General features: G+C 43.9%; 1 protein-coding gene across 1 annotated transcript in view; it reads left to right on the plus strand.

Moving 5' to 3' along the window:
• The first annotated feature begins 346 nt into the window (after window positions 1–346).
• Window positions 347–16,909, plus strand: part of LOC120980060 (chymotrypsin B-like) — a 36,198-nt gene continuing 19,635 nt past the window's right edge. The window contains exons 1-3 of the mRNA XM_040408927.1: window positions 347–365; window positions 453–556; window positions 15,018–15,097. Coding sequence (XP_040264861.1) covers window positions 347–365; window positions 453–556; window positions 15,018–15,097 — 203 coding nt within the window. The remainder of the gene's footprint in view (window positions 366–452; window positions 557–15,017; window positions 15,098–16,909) is intronic.

Genomic DNA, 16,909 nt, shown 5'->3' on the forward strand with positions numbered 1-16,909 from the left:
TCATAAATTTCACCCGAAAGCCAAATATCCCTAACTTTTTGTGAGTAGTATATATGCACCTGCACCAAATTTATGAAATTAGTGCAAAGCATTAATAAATTAGGCACAAGTGCAATGTGGTTGCGCCTGTTTCAGTAAAGGTATGCCTGGCGTGAGGCTGTGACTGTTTTTGCAAACCTTTAAAAAGTTGCACTGCAAAACTATGGCACAAAAGTGATCTACCCTGAAATTCTGTAAACATTTTCACTCCAAATCTATAGGTTTCTCTGGTAGGTGCAGTACTCAAAAAGTCGCAAAAACCCCCCCCAAAAAATGGGTATGATAAAGTTGCCCGATTGTATTTGATATGTCTAATTACTTAGACAGTAAGTTATTTTTAGGCTGGAAACATTGTAAAAACTACTAAATGAGCATATTTCATTTTATACCATCAAAATCTTTTTTCTAACCAGGCTGCGGAATTCCCAGTACCTCCCCTGTTGTCACTGGCTATGCTAGGATAGTCAATGGTGAAGAGGCAGTTCCTGGATCTTGGCCCTGGCAAGTCTCCCTTCAGGTATTTGGTGTTTATTGCAGAAAGAGTTGTATTTTTACTGGCATCATTTTAATGTATATATAACTTTATGATTAACTTTTATTAAGTCTTTTGGGGGAATAGAAAAAGACCAGCAATTCTGCCACAGTTTGGCATTTTATATTTTGTCGTTCACCATGCTGTATAAATTACTAGCAGAATGACACGGCTTCACACGGGTATATTTCGGCTATTTCCTTTCATGTTTGTGTGTAATGTGTGTGGGTTAAAGATATCCACAGTGTTCCCCATAACATTGACCTCCACAGCACCCCACCCCATAACAGTGACATTCCACAGCGCCCCACCCCCCCAACAGTGACATCTACATTACCCCACCCCCTTAACAGTGATCTCCCCTGTACCCTTAACAGTGTCATCCACAGCGGCCTGTCCCCTTAAAAGTGACCTCCACAGCACCCCGCTCCCTTAAAAGGAGACCTCCACAGCATCCCGCTCCTTTAAAGTGACCCCCCCCCACAGCACCCCAACCCATAAAAATGTGAAATCCACAGAACTCTGCCCCCTTAATAGTGACCTCCACAGCAGCCTGACCTCTTAACAGTGATCTCCCCTGTACTCTGCCCCCTTAACAGTAACCTCCACAGCGGCCGCCCCCTTAACAGTGACACTCCATAGCAGTCTACCCCTTAACAGTCACCTCCACAGGGCCCCTTTCCCTTAAAATTGACCTTCACAGAAGCCCGCTCCCTTAACAGTGACCCCTCCACAGCACCCCAGCCCATAAAAATGTAAAATCAGCAGCACTCCGCCCCCTTAACAGTGACCTGCACAGCAGCCTGCCCCCTTAACAGCGACTTCCACAGAGGCCCACTGCCTTAACAGTTACCTACAGAGCACCCCACCCACTTTACAGTGACTTTGACAGCATTCCACCCCCTTAACATTGGCCTACACAGCAGCCCGCCCCTTAACAGTGACCCATCCCATGGTGCCTCGCCCCCTTAAAAGTGACCACAGCACCCCGTCTCTTAACAGTGACCTACTGTATAACAGTGAAGAAAACTTGCTGAGTTGTTATGGAAACCTGATGTAACTGTGTATGTCAAGACTGAAGGACCTGCAAGTTTCTATTGGATAATTAGGATCACGTGACTGTGTAAATGGCAGTTAGAATGTGAGTGAAGCTGTGAGCTCCTATTGGCCAATACATATTTTTTTTTTAAATATATCAGGACTGGTACGCCCTAGAGAGTTGAGACCCAGTCTAAAACCTTCCTGGACACTTGATGTACCTATGTACTAAATTTGGTGCAGATTGGTCTAGTCTTTTGGCCGTGCATAAAGAACAGACAAACAGACAGACAACAGAAAGAAAAAATAATAATAATATATATATATATATATATATATATATACTGTATATATATATGAGACTAGCAGGATGATCTGGCTTCGCACAGGTATATTTCCACTGTTTCATTTCATGTTTGTGTGTGAGTTTGAAAGATATCCACAGGGTCCCCAATAACAGTGACCTTCACAGCACTCCCTCCCCCTTCATAGAGACCTTCACAGCAGCCCATCCTCTTTAACTTTGGCCTCCACATCAGCCTGCCCCTTTAGCTGTGACCTTCTCAGACCCCTGCCCCATAATAGTGTTCTCCACAGCAGACTGTCCACTTAAAACTGACCCTCCGCAGCACCCTGTCCCTTAACATTGACCTCCACAGCAACCCTTCCCCTTAACATTGACCTTCACAACAGTCCTCCCCCATAACAGTGACCTCCACAGAGGCCTACCCCTTAACAATGACGTCCACAGCACCTCACCCCCTTAAAAATGACCTCTACAGTGGCCTGCCCCTATAAAAGTGACCTCTACAGAACCCAGCCGCCTTAATTGTGACCTCCACAGTGCCCTGCCCCTTTACACTGACCTACACAGAGGCCCAGCCCTTAAAAAGTGACCTCCACGGTGGCTCGCCACATTAACAGTCACCCCACAATGCCCCCTTAAAAGTAACCTCTACAGTGCCTTGCACCTTAACAGTGACCTACACTGTGGCCCACCCCCTTAACAGTGACCTGCACAGTGGCCCACCCCTTCAACATTGACCTTCATATAGCTCGCCCCCTGAACTCTACAGTACCTCGCCCTCTTAACATTGACCTTTACAGCACCCCTCTCTTTAACATTGATCTCCACATTAGCCCGCACCCTTTACAGTGACCGTCCACAGCGATCTACTCCTTAACAGTGACATCCACAGGAACCCGCCCCTTAACGGTGACCTCCATAGCATTCCACTCCCTTAAAATTGACGTGCACAGGGCTCCTCCCCATTGAAGGGTTTCTGTCAGCAGAATTAACCCTATCAAAATGGCTGACATTAGCGAGGTGCTAATGTCATCAGACCCTAACTCTACTATTCTTAGGATTATTAATGGCCCCTTACTGGACAATTTTAACTTTTATGCAAATTAGCCTCTTGGAGAGGGGGGGGGGGGGGGGTTGCTCCTGCTCCTAGAGGCTCCGTTCTCTCATCTCATGTCACGCCCTGCCATCCTTTATTGGCAGGTCCAGGCAGCGTTTGTCTCCTCCTGCCGGCCCTGTGTGCTGGGTAAACAGCACTGCGCAGACGCAAGATTTATCCAGCACACAAGGCCGGCAGGAGAAGATGAACGCTGACCCTGTCGATCAAGGACGGCAGGGTGTGACATGAGATGGGAGAACGGAGCCCCTAGGAGCAATGCTAGCCCCGCTCCTAGAGGCTAATTTGCATATCATAAAAATTTAAATTGTGCAGTAGGGGGCCATCAATAAGCATAAGAATAGTAGAGTTAGGGTCTGCTGACATTAGCACATCGCTCATGTCAGCCAGTTTAATAGGGTTAATTCTGGTGACAGAAACCCTTTAGAGGACCTTTCACCGCTCCTGAGATGCATGTTTCCAGAGTCCTTAAGGACCCATGACGTACCGGTACGTCATGTGTTGTTCCGATCACCGCCGCCAAGTGGGCGGTGATCGGAACACGGTGCCTGCTCAAATCATTGAGCAGGCACCACGGCTAAATGCGCGGGGGGGTCCCGTGACCCCCCCCCGCCCCCCGTGTCGGCGATCGCCGCAAACCGCAGGTCAATTCAGACCTGCGGTTTGCGGCTTTTTATTGTGCGGGCGGCGGTAGTTGGCGGTGCCATCAGGTCCCCATGGGGCTGTAGGGGGGGACCCGATGGCATGGAAGGCAGCGCGATGCCTAAGGAAGGCATCGCGCTGCCTTCCGGTGAAGAGCCTGTGAGATCCAGCCCCCTGGATCTCACAGGCCGGAAGCTGTATGAGTAATACACACAGTATTACTCATACAGCCAATGTATTCCAATACAGAAGTATTGGAATGCATTGTAAAGGATTAGACCCCAAAAGTTCAAGTCCCAAAGTGGGACAAAAAATAAAGTGAAAAAATAAGTTTTCCCCCGAAAAAATTAAAAGTTTCAAGTAAAAATAAACAAAAACGTCATTTTCCCCAAATAAAGTTAAAAAAAATTGGTAAAAAATAGGGAAAAAAAAGTATACATATTAGGTATCTACCTAAGATAATCGCCCAAAAACTGAAAAAACGATGGCTCTCAGAATACGGAGACACTAAAACATAATTTTTTTTTTGTTTCAAAAATGATATTATTGTGTAAAACTTACATAAATAAAAAAAAAGTATACATATTACGTATCGCCGCATCCGTATCGACCGGCTCTATAAAAATATCATATGACCTAACCCCTCAGATGAACACCGTAAAAAAATTTAAATAAAAACTGTGCTAAATAAACCATTTTTTGTCACCTTACACCACAAAAGGTGTAATAGCAAGCGATCAAAAAGTCACACGCACCCCAAAATAGTGCCAATAAAACCATCATCTCATCCCGCAAAAATCATACCCTACCCAAGGTAATCACCCAAAAACTGAAAAAAATATGTCTCTCAGACTATGGAAACACTAAAACATTTCTAACCTGTCAGATGAATGTTGTAAATAACAAAAAAAAAAAAAAACGTGCCAAAAAAGCTATTTCTTGTTACCTTGCCGCACAAAAAGTGTAATATAGAGCAACCAAAAATCATATGTACCCTAAACTAGTACCAACAATACTGCCACCCTATCCCGTAGTTTCTAAAATGGGGCTACTTTTTTGGAGTTTCGTGGTTTCTACTCTAGGGTTGCATCAGGGGGCTTCAAATGGGACATGGTGTAAAAAAAAACAGTCCAGCAAAATCTGCCGTCCAAAAACTGTATGGCATTCCTTTCCTTCTGCGCCCTGCTGTGAGCCCGTACAGTAGTTTACAACCACATATGGGGTGTTTCTGTAAACTACAGAATAAGGGCCAAAAATATTGAGTTTGGTTTGGCTATTAACCCTTGCTTTGTAGCTGGAAAAAAATAACTATTAAAATGGAAAATCTGCCAAAAAAGTGAAATTTTGAAATTGTATCTCTATTTTCCATTAATTCTTGTGGAACACCTAAAGGGTTAACGACGTTTGTAAAATCAGTTTTGAATACCTTGAGGGGTGTAGTTTCTTAGATGGGGTCACTTTTATGGAGTTTCTACTCTAGGGGTGCACCAGGGGGGCTTCAAATGGGACATGGTGTAAAAAAAAACAGTTCAGCAAAATCTGCCTTCCAAAAACCGTATCGCATTCCTTTCCTTCTGCGCCCTGCCGTGTGCCCGTACAGTAGTTTACGACCACATATGGGGTGTTTCTATAAACTACAGAATCAGGGCCATAAATATTGAGTTTTGTTTGGCTGTTAACCCTTGCTTTGTAACTGGAAAAAAATTCTTAAAATGGAAAATCTGCCAAAAAAGTGAAATATTTAAATTGTATCTCTATTTTCCATTAATTCTTGTGAAACACCTAAAGGGTTAGCGACATTTGTAAAATCAGTTTTTAATACCTTGAGGGGTGTAGTTTCTTAGATGGGGTCCCTTTTATGGAGTTTCTACTCTAGGGGTGCATCAGGGGGGCTTCAAATGGGACATGGTGTCAGAAAAACTAGTTCAGCAAAATCTGCCTTCCAAAAACCATATGGCATTCCTTTCCTTCTGCGCCCTTCTGTGTGCCCATACAGTAGTTTACGACAACATATGGGGTGTTTCTGTAAACTACAGAATCAGGGCCATAAATATTGAGTTTGGTTTGGCTGTTAACCCTTGCTTTGTAACTGGAAAAAAAGTGAAATTTTGAAATTGTATCTCTATTTTCCATTAATTCTTGTGGAACACCTAAAGGGGTGTTGTTTATAGAATGGGGTCATTTTGGGGTGGTTTCTATTATGTAAGCCTCGCAAAGTGACTTCAGACCTGAACTGGTCTCTAAAAATAGTTTTTTTGAAAATTTCAGAAAAATTTCAAGATTTGCTTCTAAACTTCTAAGCCTTGTAACATCCCCAAAAAATAAAATATCATTCCCAAAATGATCCAAACATGAAGTAGACATATGGGGAATGTAAAGTAATAACTATTTTTGGAGGTATTACTATGTATTATAGAAGTAGAGAAATTGAAACTTGGAAATTTGTAAATTTTTCAAAATTTTTGGTAAATATGGTATTTTTTTATGCAAAAAAATGTACTTTTTTGACCCAATTTTAGCATTGTCATGAAGTACAATATGTGACGAAAAAACAATCTCAGAACAGCCTGGGTAAGTAAAAGCGTTTTAAAGTTATCAGCACTTAAAATGACACTGGTCAGATTTGCAAAAAATGGCCAAGTCCTTAAGGTGAAATAGGGCTGGGTCCTTAAGGAGTTAAAAAGCTTTATGCATTCCCCATGTAATAACAATTCTGGAGCATCTGTTCTTATGGCTCTATGTTGTGCCAGTACTTTATTATTTCTACTAGAAGTTATGAATGAATTTCTAGCAGTCTGCAGTAAGGGTACAGAGGGGAGGTAACAAGATGGGGTGTGTACCTGAACATTCTGAAAATGGCAGCACTGATTGGATAGAGTGAGTCTGCACAGGTACACCCCCCAACTTGTTAACACCCCTCTGTACCCTTTCTGCAGACTGCTAGCAATTCATTCATAACTTCTAGTAGAAATAATAAAGGAATGGCACAACATAGAGCCATAAGAAAAGATGCTCAAGAATTGTTATTACATGGGGAATTCATAAAGCTATTAAAACAGGCATGTCTGGAGCGGTGAAAGGACCTCTTTAAGAATGACCTCCCACTGTGCCACGCCCCCTTAATGGGGTATTCCCATCTGAGACAATGGGTGCATATCACTAGGACCTCTGGGAACTGCACCTACACCGAGAACGGAGAAGGAAAGGTGGTGGCCGGGGGACCCCAGGTTTCACTGGGTCCAGCCACCACCATGCGCTCTCCCCAGAGTACTGAATGGGAGAGCCCCGCACTTGAGCGGCGACGGTTCCTATTCATTTCTATGGGTCTTAATTGGGAAAACCCCTTTAATATAAGACCTCCACAACACCCTGTCCACTTAATATAAGACTTCCACTGCACCCTGCACCCTAACAGTGACCTCTAACAGTGTATAGCTAAAACATAATTGGAAATATCTTAGGAACGGTATGTTCTAGAGAGCTGATAATTTCTCTAAAACCTTCCCGGGCAACTGATGTACCTATGTGCCAAATTTGGTGCAGAGTGGTCCAGTCGTTTGGCCGTGCATAAAGAACAGACAGCCAGAAATTCATTTTTATATATATACTAGCAGAAGGACCCAGCTTCGCACGGGTATATTTCATTTTATGATTCCGTGTGTCGTAAAAAGATATTGACAGTTTCCTCCATAACAGTGACCTCTACAGTACCCGCCCCTTTAACAATGACCTCCACAGTGCCCACCCCTGTAACATTGACCTCCACAGTGCCCGACCCTTTAACAATAATCTTCATAATGCCCGCCCCTTTAACAGTGCCTGCCCCTTTAACAGTGACCTTCATAGTGCCCGCCCCTTTAACAGTGACTTCCACAGTGCCCGCCCCTTTAACAGTGACTTCCACAGTGCACGCCCCTTTAACATTGACCTCCACAGTGCCCACCCCTTTAAGAGTGACTTTCACAGTGACTGCTTCTTTAGCAATGACTTTTACAGTGACCGCCCCTTTACCAGTGACTGCCCCTTTAACAGTGACTTTCACAGTGACCGCCCCTTTAACAGTGCCTTTCACAGTAACCACTCCTTTAACAGTGACTTTCACAGTGACTGCCCCTTTAACAGTAACCGCCCCTTTAACAGTGACTTTCACAGTGACCACCCCTTTAACAGTTACTTTCACAGTGACCGCCCCTTTAACAGTGACTTTCACAGTTCCTGCCCATTTAACAGGGATCTTCACAGTGCCCGCCCCTTTAATAACAGTGACCTCCACAGTGCCCGCCCCTTTAATAACAGTTACCTTCATTGTGCCCGCCCCTTTAAAAACAGTGACCTCCACAGTGCGCGCCCCATTAAGCAGTAAATAAAAACGGCTGGGTTGACATGGAAACTTGGAGTAAAACTGTGCTTATGGCAGTTGGGATTTGAAGAGAAAGACTTGCAGGCTTGTATTGGCTAATGTGGGTAATTTTGGGGGAATATCTCACGAACAGTACGTCCTAGAGAGCTTAGATCCGGTCTAAAACCTTCCCGGACACCTAATGTACCTGTGTGCCAAATTTGGGGAAGATCGGTCCAGTCGTTTGGTCGTGCATAAAGAATGTCTAGACAGACAGAAACTCATTTTTATATATATAAGAGACTAGCAGAAGGACCCGGCTTTGCACAGGTATATTTCATTTATTTCATTTTATGTTTCCGTGTGTCATAAAAAGATATCAACAGTTTCCCCCATAACAGTGACCTTTATAGTACCCGCCCCTTTAACAATGACCTCCACAGTGCCCGCCCCTTTAACAATGACCTCCACAGTTGCCGCACCTTTAACATTGACCTCCACAGTACCCGCCCCTTTAACAATTACTTTCACAGTGCCCACCCTTTTAACAGTGCCTGCCCCTTTAACAGTAAAATTCCACAGTGCCAGCCCCTTTAACAGTGACCGCCCTTTTAGCATTGACCACCCCTTTAACAGTGACCTTCATAGTGGCCGCCCATTTAACAGTGACTTTCACAGTGCCCGCCCCTTTAACAATGACTTTCACAGTGCCCGCCCCTTTAACAGAGACCTTCACAGTGCCCGCCCCTTTAAAAGTGACTTTCACAGTGACCACCCCTTTAACAGTGACTTTCACAGTGACTTTCACAGTGACCGCCCCATTAACAGTGACTTTCACAGTGACCGCCCCTTTAACATTGACTTTCACAGTGCCCGCCCCTTTAACAGGGACCTTCAGAGCGCCCAGCCCTTTAATAACAGTGACCTCCACAGTGCCCACCCATTTAATAACAGTGACCTCCACAGTGCCCGCCCCTTTAAAAACAGTGACCTCCACAGTGCCCGCCCCTTTATGCAGTAAAGAAAAATGGCTGGTTTGTTATCGAAACCTGGAGTAAAACTGTGTTTATGGCATTTGGGATTTGAAGAGAAAAACTTGCAGGCTTGTATTGGCTAATGTGGGTCTTTTTTGGAAATATCTCGGGAACGGTACGTCCTAGAGAGCTGAGACCCGGTCTAAAAACCTTCCTGGACACCTGATGTACCTGTGTGCCAAATTTGGTGAAGATCGGTCCAGTCGTTTGGTCGCGCATAAAGAACAGACAGACAGACGTCTAGACAGACAGAAACTCATTTTTATATATATATAAGATATATATATATATATATATATATATATATATATATATATATATATATACCAGCAGGATGACCCAGCTTCGCACAGGTATATTTCCACTATTTTATTTAATGTTTGTGTGTGTGGGTAAAATATATCCACAGTGTTCCCCATAACAGTGACCTCCACAGCACACAGCACCTCTCCCCCTTAATAGTGACCTCCGCAGAAATCCACCCCCTTAACTTTGACCCCCACCCATTTAACAGTGACTTTCACAGTGCCCCACCCAGTTAACTTTGACCACCACAGCCTCCAGTCCCCAAAGCTGTCCGTCCCCTTAACCACTGACCCTCCACAGCAACCTTCCCCCTAACATTGACAGTGCCCCACCCCTGTAAAATAAGAGCTCCACAGCACTCCACCCGCCCCCCTAAGAAAGACCTCCACAGCAGCCTGGCCCCTTAACAGTGACCCTCCACAGTGATCTACCCAACAGTAACCCCTACAGGGCTCCGCCCTCTTTAATGTGACCTCTTCAGTGGCTCACCCCCTTAACAGTTATCCTCTCACACTGCCTGTCCCTTTAAAGGTGTCCTCCACAGCACCCCTGCCCCTTAACAGTGCCCTGCCCTGTTTGCATTTTTTGGGGGAGTATCTCAGGAACAGTACATCCTAGAGAGCGGATACCCGGTCTAAAACCTTCCCAGATACACGATGTACCTGTGTGCCAAATTTCGTGCAGATCGGTCCAATTGTTTGGCTATGCATGAAGAACAGACAGACAGAAATTCATTTTTATGTACACTGAGTAAAAATATAAACGCAACACTTTCGGTTTTGCTCCCATTTTGCATGAGCTGAACTCAAAAATCTGAAACATTTTCTACATACACAAAAGACCCATTACTCTCAATTATTGTTCACAAATCTGTCTAAATCTGTGCTTATGAGCACTTCTGCTTTGCTGAGATAATCCATCCCACCTCACAGGTGTGGCATATCAAGGTGCTGATTAGACAGCATGAATATTGGTGTGCCTTAGACTGCCCACAATAAAAGACAACTCTGACATGTGCACAGTTTTGCCTTACTGGGGGAGGGTCAGAAAATCTGTCAGTATCTGGTGTGGCCACCATTTGCCTCACGTAGTGCAACACATCTCAGTTGCATAGAGTTGATCAGGTTGTTGATTGTGGCCTGTGGAATGTTTCTCCACTCCTCTTCAATAGTTGTGCGAAGTTGCAGAATATTGGCAGGAACTGGAACACGCTGTCGTATATGCCGATTCAGTATATTGAGTATCCCAAACATGCTCAATGGGTGACATGTCCGGTAAGTATGCAGGGCATGCAAGAACTGGGATGTTTTCAGCTTTAACCTGTTTAAGACATAGGGCGTACTGGTACGCCCTAATGTCCCGATCCTTAACCCCTTAAGGACATAGGACGTACCGGTACGCCCTATTTCCCGAGTCCTTAAGGACCAAGGACGTACCGGTACGTCCTAACTTTAAATAGGCATTCCGGCGCCCCAGGGGTTAGTCTGAACAGGATGCCGGCTGAAATCATTCAGCCGGCATCCTGTCACAACGCCAGGGGGGGTCATGTGACCCCCCCGTGTCGGCGATCGCAGCAAACCGCAGGTCAATTCAGACCTGCAGTTTGCTGCGCTTTTTGCAGTTTCTGATCCCCGCGGTCCCTGACCGCGGGGATCAGAAACTTTAGAGTGGCTAAAAAGGGGGTGTCGCAGGCGGTGGGGGCGTTGTGGGAGGCGGGCGGTGCGGCAGGCGGGATCGCGATCCCCCGCCCGCCTCCCCATGAATGATCGTTGGCTTCTAGTGGGTATACCAGGGTGCCAGCACATTGCTGGCACCCTGGTATAAACGGCTGACATCTGTGCAGATGTCAGCCATTTAACCCTTTCCATACCGCGGTCCGTACGGACCGCTGTATGGAAAAAGTTAACTGTCATCGGTCAGGGAGCTCCCTCTCTCTCCATCTGGGGGCTGCTGTGCCTTTGCAGCCCCCCGATGGAGAGGGAGAGAGCCCCCCGACAGCCCCCCTCAGCCCTGTGCTTACCCTTCCCCGTCTGCGAAGTTGTGGCAGACGGGGAAGGTTCCCATGGCAACAGGACGCCTGCTCAGGCGTCCTGCTGTCCATGGTGCTGAACAGATCTATGCTAAAAGCATAGATCTGTTCAGTGTAAGTAAAATACAGTACAGAACAATATATATTGTACTGTACTGTATTATACAGACATCAGACCCACTGGTAAAAAAAAGTGAAAAAAGTTAAGATTAAAAAAAAAAACATTTATCACTGAATAAAAATGTAAAAAATTAAATACACTACACATATTAGGTATCGCCGCGTCCGTAACGACCTGATCTATAAAACGGTCATATTACTTTCCCCGCATGGTGAACGACATAAAAATAAAAAAATAAAAACTATGAGAAAATTGAAATTTTGCCCACCTTACTTCCCAAAAAAGGTAATAAAAGTGATCAAAAAAAATCGCATGTACGCCAAAATAGTACCAATAAAACCGTCATCTCATCCCGCAAAAAATGAGACCCTACTCAAGATAATCGCCCAAAAACTGAAAAAACTATGGCTCTTAGACTATGGAAACACTAAAACATGATTTTTTTTTTGTTTCAAAAATGAAATCATTGTGTAATACTTACATAAATAAAAAAAAAGTATACATATTAGGTATCGCCGCGTCCGTATCGACCGGCTCTATAAAAATATCACATGACCTAACCCCTCAGGTGACCACCGTAAAAAAATAAAAATAAAAACGGTGTAAAAAAAGCCATTTTTTGCCATCTTACGTCACAAAAAGTGTAATAGCAAGCGATCAAAAAGACATATGCACCCCAAAATAGTGCCAATCAAACCGTCATCTCATCCCGCAAAAAATGAAACCCTACTCAAGATAATCGCCCAAAAACTGAAAAAACTATGGCTCTTAGACTATGGAGACACTAAAACATTTTTTGGGTTTTAAAAATGAATTTATTGTATAAAACTTACATAAATAAAAAAAATTGTATACATATTAGGTATCGCCGCGTCCGTGACAACCTGCTCTATAAAATTACCACATGATCTAACCTGTCAGATGAATGTTGTAAATAACAAAAAAAAAAACATGCCAAAAAAGCTATTTCTTGTTACCTTGCCGCACAAAAAGTGTAATATAGAGCAACCAAAAATCATATGTACCCTAAACTAGTACCAACAAAACTGCCACCCTATCCCTTAGTTTCTAAAATGGAGTCACTTTTTTGGAGTTTCTACTATAGGGGTGCATCAGGGGGGCTTCAAATGGGACATGGTGTAAAAAAAAACAGTCCAGCAAAACCTGCCTTCCAAAAACCATACGGCGCACCTTTCCCTCTACGCCCTACTGTGTGCCCGTACAGCGGTTTACGACCACATATGGGGTGTTTCTGTAAACTACAGAATCAGGGCCATAAATAATGAGTTTTGTTTGGCTGTTAACCCTTGCTTTGTAACTGAAAAAAAAATATTAAAATGGAAAATCTGCCAAAAATGTGAAATTTTGAAATTGTGTCTCTATTTTCCATTAAATCTTGTGCAACCCCTAAAGGGTTAACAAAGTTTGTAAAATCAGTTTTGAATACCTTGAGGGGTGTAGTTTCTTAGATGGGGTCACTTTTATGGAGTTTCTACTCCAGGGGTGCATCAGGGGGGCTTCAAATGGGACATTGTGTCAAAAAAACAGTCCAGCAAAATTACCCCTCCAAAAACCAAACGGCGCACCTTTCACTCTACGCCCCGCTGTGTGGCCGTACAGTAGTTTACGGCCACATATGGGGTGTTTCTGTAAACAGCAGAGACAGGGCAATAAAGATACAGTCTTGTTTGGCTGTTAACCCTTGCTTTGTTAGTGGAAAAAATTGGTTAAAATTGAAAATTAGGCAAAAAAATGAAATTCTCAAATTTCATCCCCATTTGCCAATAACTCTTGTGCAACACCTAAAGGGTTAACGACGTATGTAAAATCAGTTTTGAATACCTTGAGGGGTGTAGTTTCTTAGATGGGGTCACTTTTAGGGAGTTTCTCCTCTAGGGGTGCATCAGGGGGCTTCAAATGGGACATGGTGTAAATAAACCAGTCCATAAAAATCAGCCTTCCAAAAACCAAACGGCGCACCTTTCACTCTACGCCCCGCTGTGTGGCCGTACAGTAGTTTACGGCCACATATTGGGTGTTTCTGTAAACGGCAGAGTCAGGGCAATAAAGATACAATCTTGTTTGGCTGTTAAGGGTTAACAGCCAAACAAGATTGTATCTTTATACAAAGCAAGGGTTGCTTTGTTAGTGGAAAAAATGGGTTAAAATGAAAAATTAGACAAAAAAATGAAATTCTCAAATTTCCTCCCCATTTGCCAATAACTCTTGTGCAACACCTAAAGGGTTAACAATGTATGCAAAATCAGTTTTGAATACCTTGAGGGGTGTAGTTTCTTAGATGGGGTCATTTTTGGGTGGTTTCTATTATGTAAGCCTCGCAAATCGACTTCAGACCTGTAGTAGTCCCTAAAAATTTAGTTTTTGTAAATTTCTGAAAAATTTCAAGATTTGCTTCTAAACTTCTAAGCCTTATATCATCCCCAAAAAATAAAATATCATTCCCAAAATAATTCAAACATGAAGTAGACATATGGGGAATGTAAAGTCATCACAATTTTTTGGGGTATTACTATTTATTACAGAAGTAGAGAAACAGCAACTTTGAAATTTGCAAATTTTTCCAAATTTTTGGTAAATTAGGTATTTTTTTGTGCAAAAAAAAATTTTTTTTTGACTTCATTTTACCAGTGTCATGAAGTACAATATGTGACGAAAAAACTATCTCATATTGGCCTGGATAAGTCAAAGCGTTTTAAACTTATTAGCACTTAAAGTGACACTGGTCAGATTTCCAAAAAATGGCCTGGTCCTTAAGGTGAAAATGAGCCCGGTCCCTAAGGGGTTAAGGACACAGGACTATGTATTTCCGATCACCGCCGCTCGGCGGGCGGTGATCGGAACCCGGTGCCTGCTCTAATCAATATACAGGCACCTGGGGACAATGCGCCGGGGGGTCCTGTGACCGCCCCCATGTAGGAAGTTTGCAGCGCTTTCTGTGACCGCGGGGATCAGAAACTTCAAATAACCTTTATTTTAATGTTTAACCCCCCCTGCTGCAGTCTTTGTTATCTGCCGGCGGGCGCAGCGCGAGGGGGGGGTGCGTGGGGTGGGGCGGGCGGGGCGGGCGGTGCTTGGGGGGGAGGGCAGGCACAGGCATGCGATCATCCGCCCGCCCCCTCTCTAAGGATAGCCAAGCAGTTTGCAGGGTGTCGGCACATTGCTGACACTCTGAAACGCCTGACATCTGTGCTGGCACTGATTTCAGGCGTTTAACCCCTTACGTAAATCAAGCAACTACATGGGCATATTCGTTAAAAGTTGATAGCTAGTATGCAAATATATTTTTTTAACGCTTTACTACTTTTGCACAGTAATAGCACATTTAATTGCAAACAAATTTGTTTATATTTCAGCATTCAAAAATTCTACATTTTAAAATGGGAGAGATGAGCCACTTCCAAATATATCTGCCAGCAGTTTAATATCTTCTTACAACTGACAATACGTACATAAGATAATTTTTCCTACAGTATATTGTTGCTTTATATCTTACAGGACAATACTGGATGGCATTTTTGTGGTGGTTCCCTAATTAACAGCAACTGGGCGGTAACAGCAGCTCACTGCACTGTTGGGTAGGTGTATTTGATCTTTCATAAAGTATTATTTAGGCCTCATGCACATGAAAGTATTTTCATTCCGTATCTGTTACGTTTTTTTTGCAGACTGTTTAAGGAACCATGGGGAAAAAATAAACGAACCAGCACCTCCACAATAAGTGAATATAAGAACGCAGGTGCACGCTACCTTGGCTAAAACACACTTGGATACGTAGAACTACAGGTAACAGCACTCTGCTAGTCAATTGCGCAAAGATATAAGCAAACACTAAAAGAATAAATGCTTGGGGGTCATACTTACTGCAAATGCAGCTAGAAGCTTTTTGCGAATATAATTGATCAAAAATATTTCGGGCCCATCTACCGGTCGTCAAGGTCGCTTCTAATCAGATGGGTCCTACTCTGACATGCCTCTCCTGGGCTTACAGCCTACAATCTGGGCAAAGTAGTACCAAGCTGCATCCTACACATGCCTCTCCCAGGTTGTGAGCCTGCAGTATGGGCTGGGTAGAATACAGCTGTACAAGCTATCTAATTAAAAGCACATGGTAAATGGGCTGGTGGTGCACGGTTCAATCTCACCACCAGGGGGAGCCACTCCCCTAGTGGCAGTGACAATGGGGAAAAAATAAACGAACCAGCACCTCCACAATAAGTGAATTATTGCGCAATTGACTAGCAGAGTGCTGTTACCTGTAGTTCTACGTATCCAAGTGTGTTTTAGCCAAGGTAGCGTGCACCTGCGTTCTTATATTCACTTATTGTGGAGGTGCTGGTTCGTTTATTTTTTCCCCATTGTCACTGCCACTAGGGGAGTGGCTCCCCCTGGTGGTGAGATTGAACCGTGCACCACCAGCCCATTTACCATGTGCTTTTAATTAGATAGCTTGTACAGCTGTATTCTACCCAGCCCATACTGCAGGCTCACAACCTGGGAGAGGCATGTGTAGGATGCAGCTTGGTACTACTTTGCCCAGATTGTAGGCTGTAAGCCCAGGAGAGGCATGTCAGAGTAGGACCCATCTGATTAGAAGCGACCTTGACGACCGGTAGATGGGCCCGAAATATTTTTGATCAATTATATTCGCAAAAAGCTTCTAGCTGCATTTGCAGTAAGTATGACCCCCAAGCATTTATTCTTTTAGTGTTTGCTTATATCTTTGCGCAATTGACTAGCAGAGTGCTGTTACCTGTAGTTCTACGTATCCAAGTGTGTTTTAGCCAAGGTAGCGTGCACCTGCGTTCTTATATTCACTTATTGTGGAGGTGCTGGTTCGTTTATTTTTTCCCCATTGTCACTGCCACTAGGGGAGTGGCTCCCCCTGGTGGTGAGATTGAACCGTGCACCACCAGCCCATTTACCATGTGCTTTTAATTAGATAGCTTGTACAGCTGTATTCTACCCAGCCCATACTGCAGGCTCACAACCTGGGAGAGGCATGTGTAGGATGCAGCTTGGTACTACTTTGCCCAGATTGTAGGCTGTAAGCCCAGGAGAGGCATGTCAGAGTAGGACCCATCTGATTAGAAGCGACCTTGACGACCGGTAGATGGGCCCGAAATATTTTTGATCAATTATATTCGCAAAAAGCTTCTAGCTGCATTTGCAGTAAGTATGACCCCCAAGCATTTATTCTTTTAGTGTTTGCTTATATCTTTGCGCAATTGACTAGCAGAGTGCTGTTACCTGTAGTTCTACGTATCCAAGTGTGTTTAAGGAACCAGTCATTTCAATGGGTCTGCAAAAAAAACTGAAGGTACTCCGTGCGCATTTAGTTTTCTTATGTCTGTATTTCCGTTCCACAAAAAAATAGAACATGTCCTATT

The sequence above is a fragment of the Bufo bufo genome, chromosome 10 (assembly GCF_905171765.1).
Source record: "Bufo bufo chromosome 10, aBufBuf1.1, whole genome shotgun sequence".
NCBI classification, from domain to species: domain Eukaryota; kingdom Metazoa; phylum Chordata; class Amphibia; order Anura; family Bufonidae; genus Bufo; species Bufo bufo.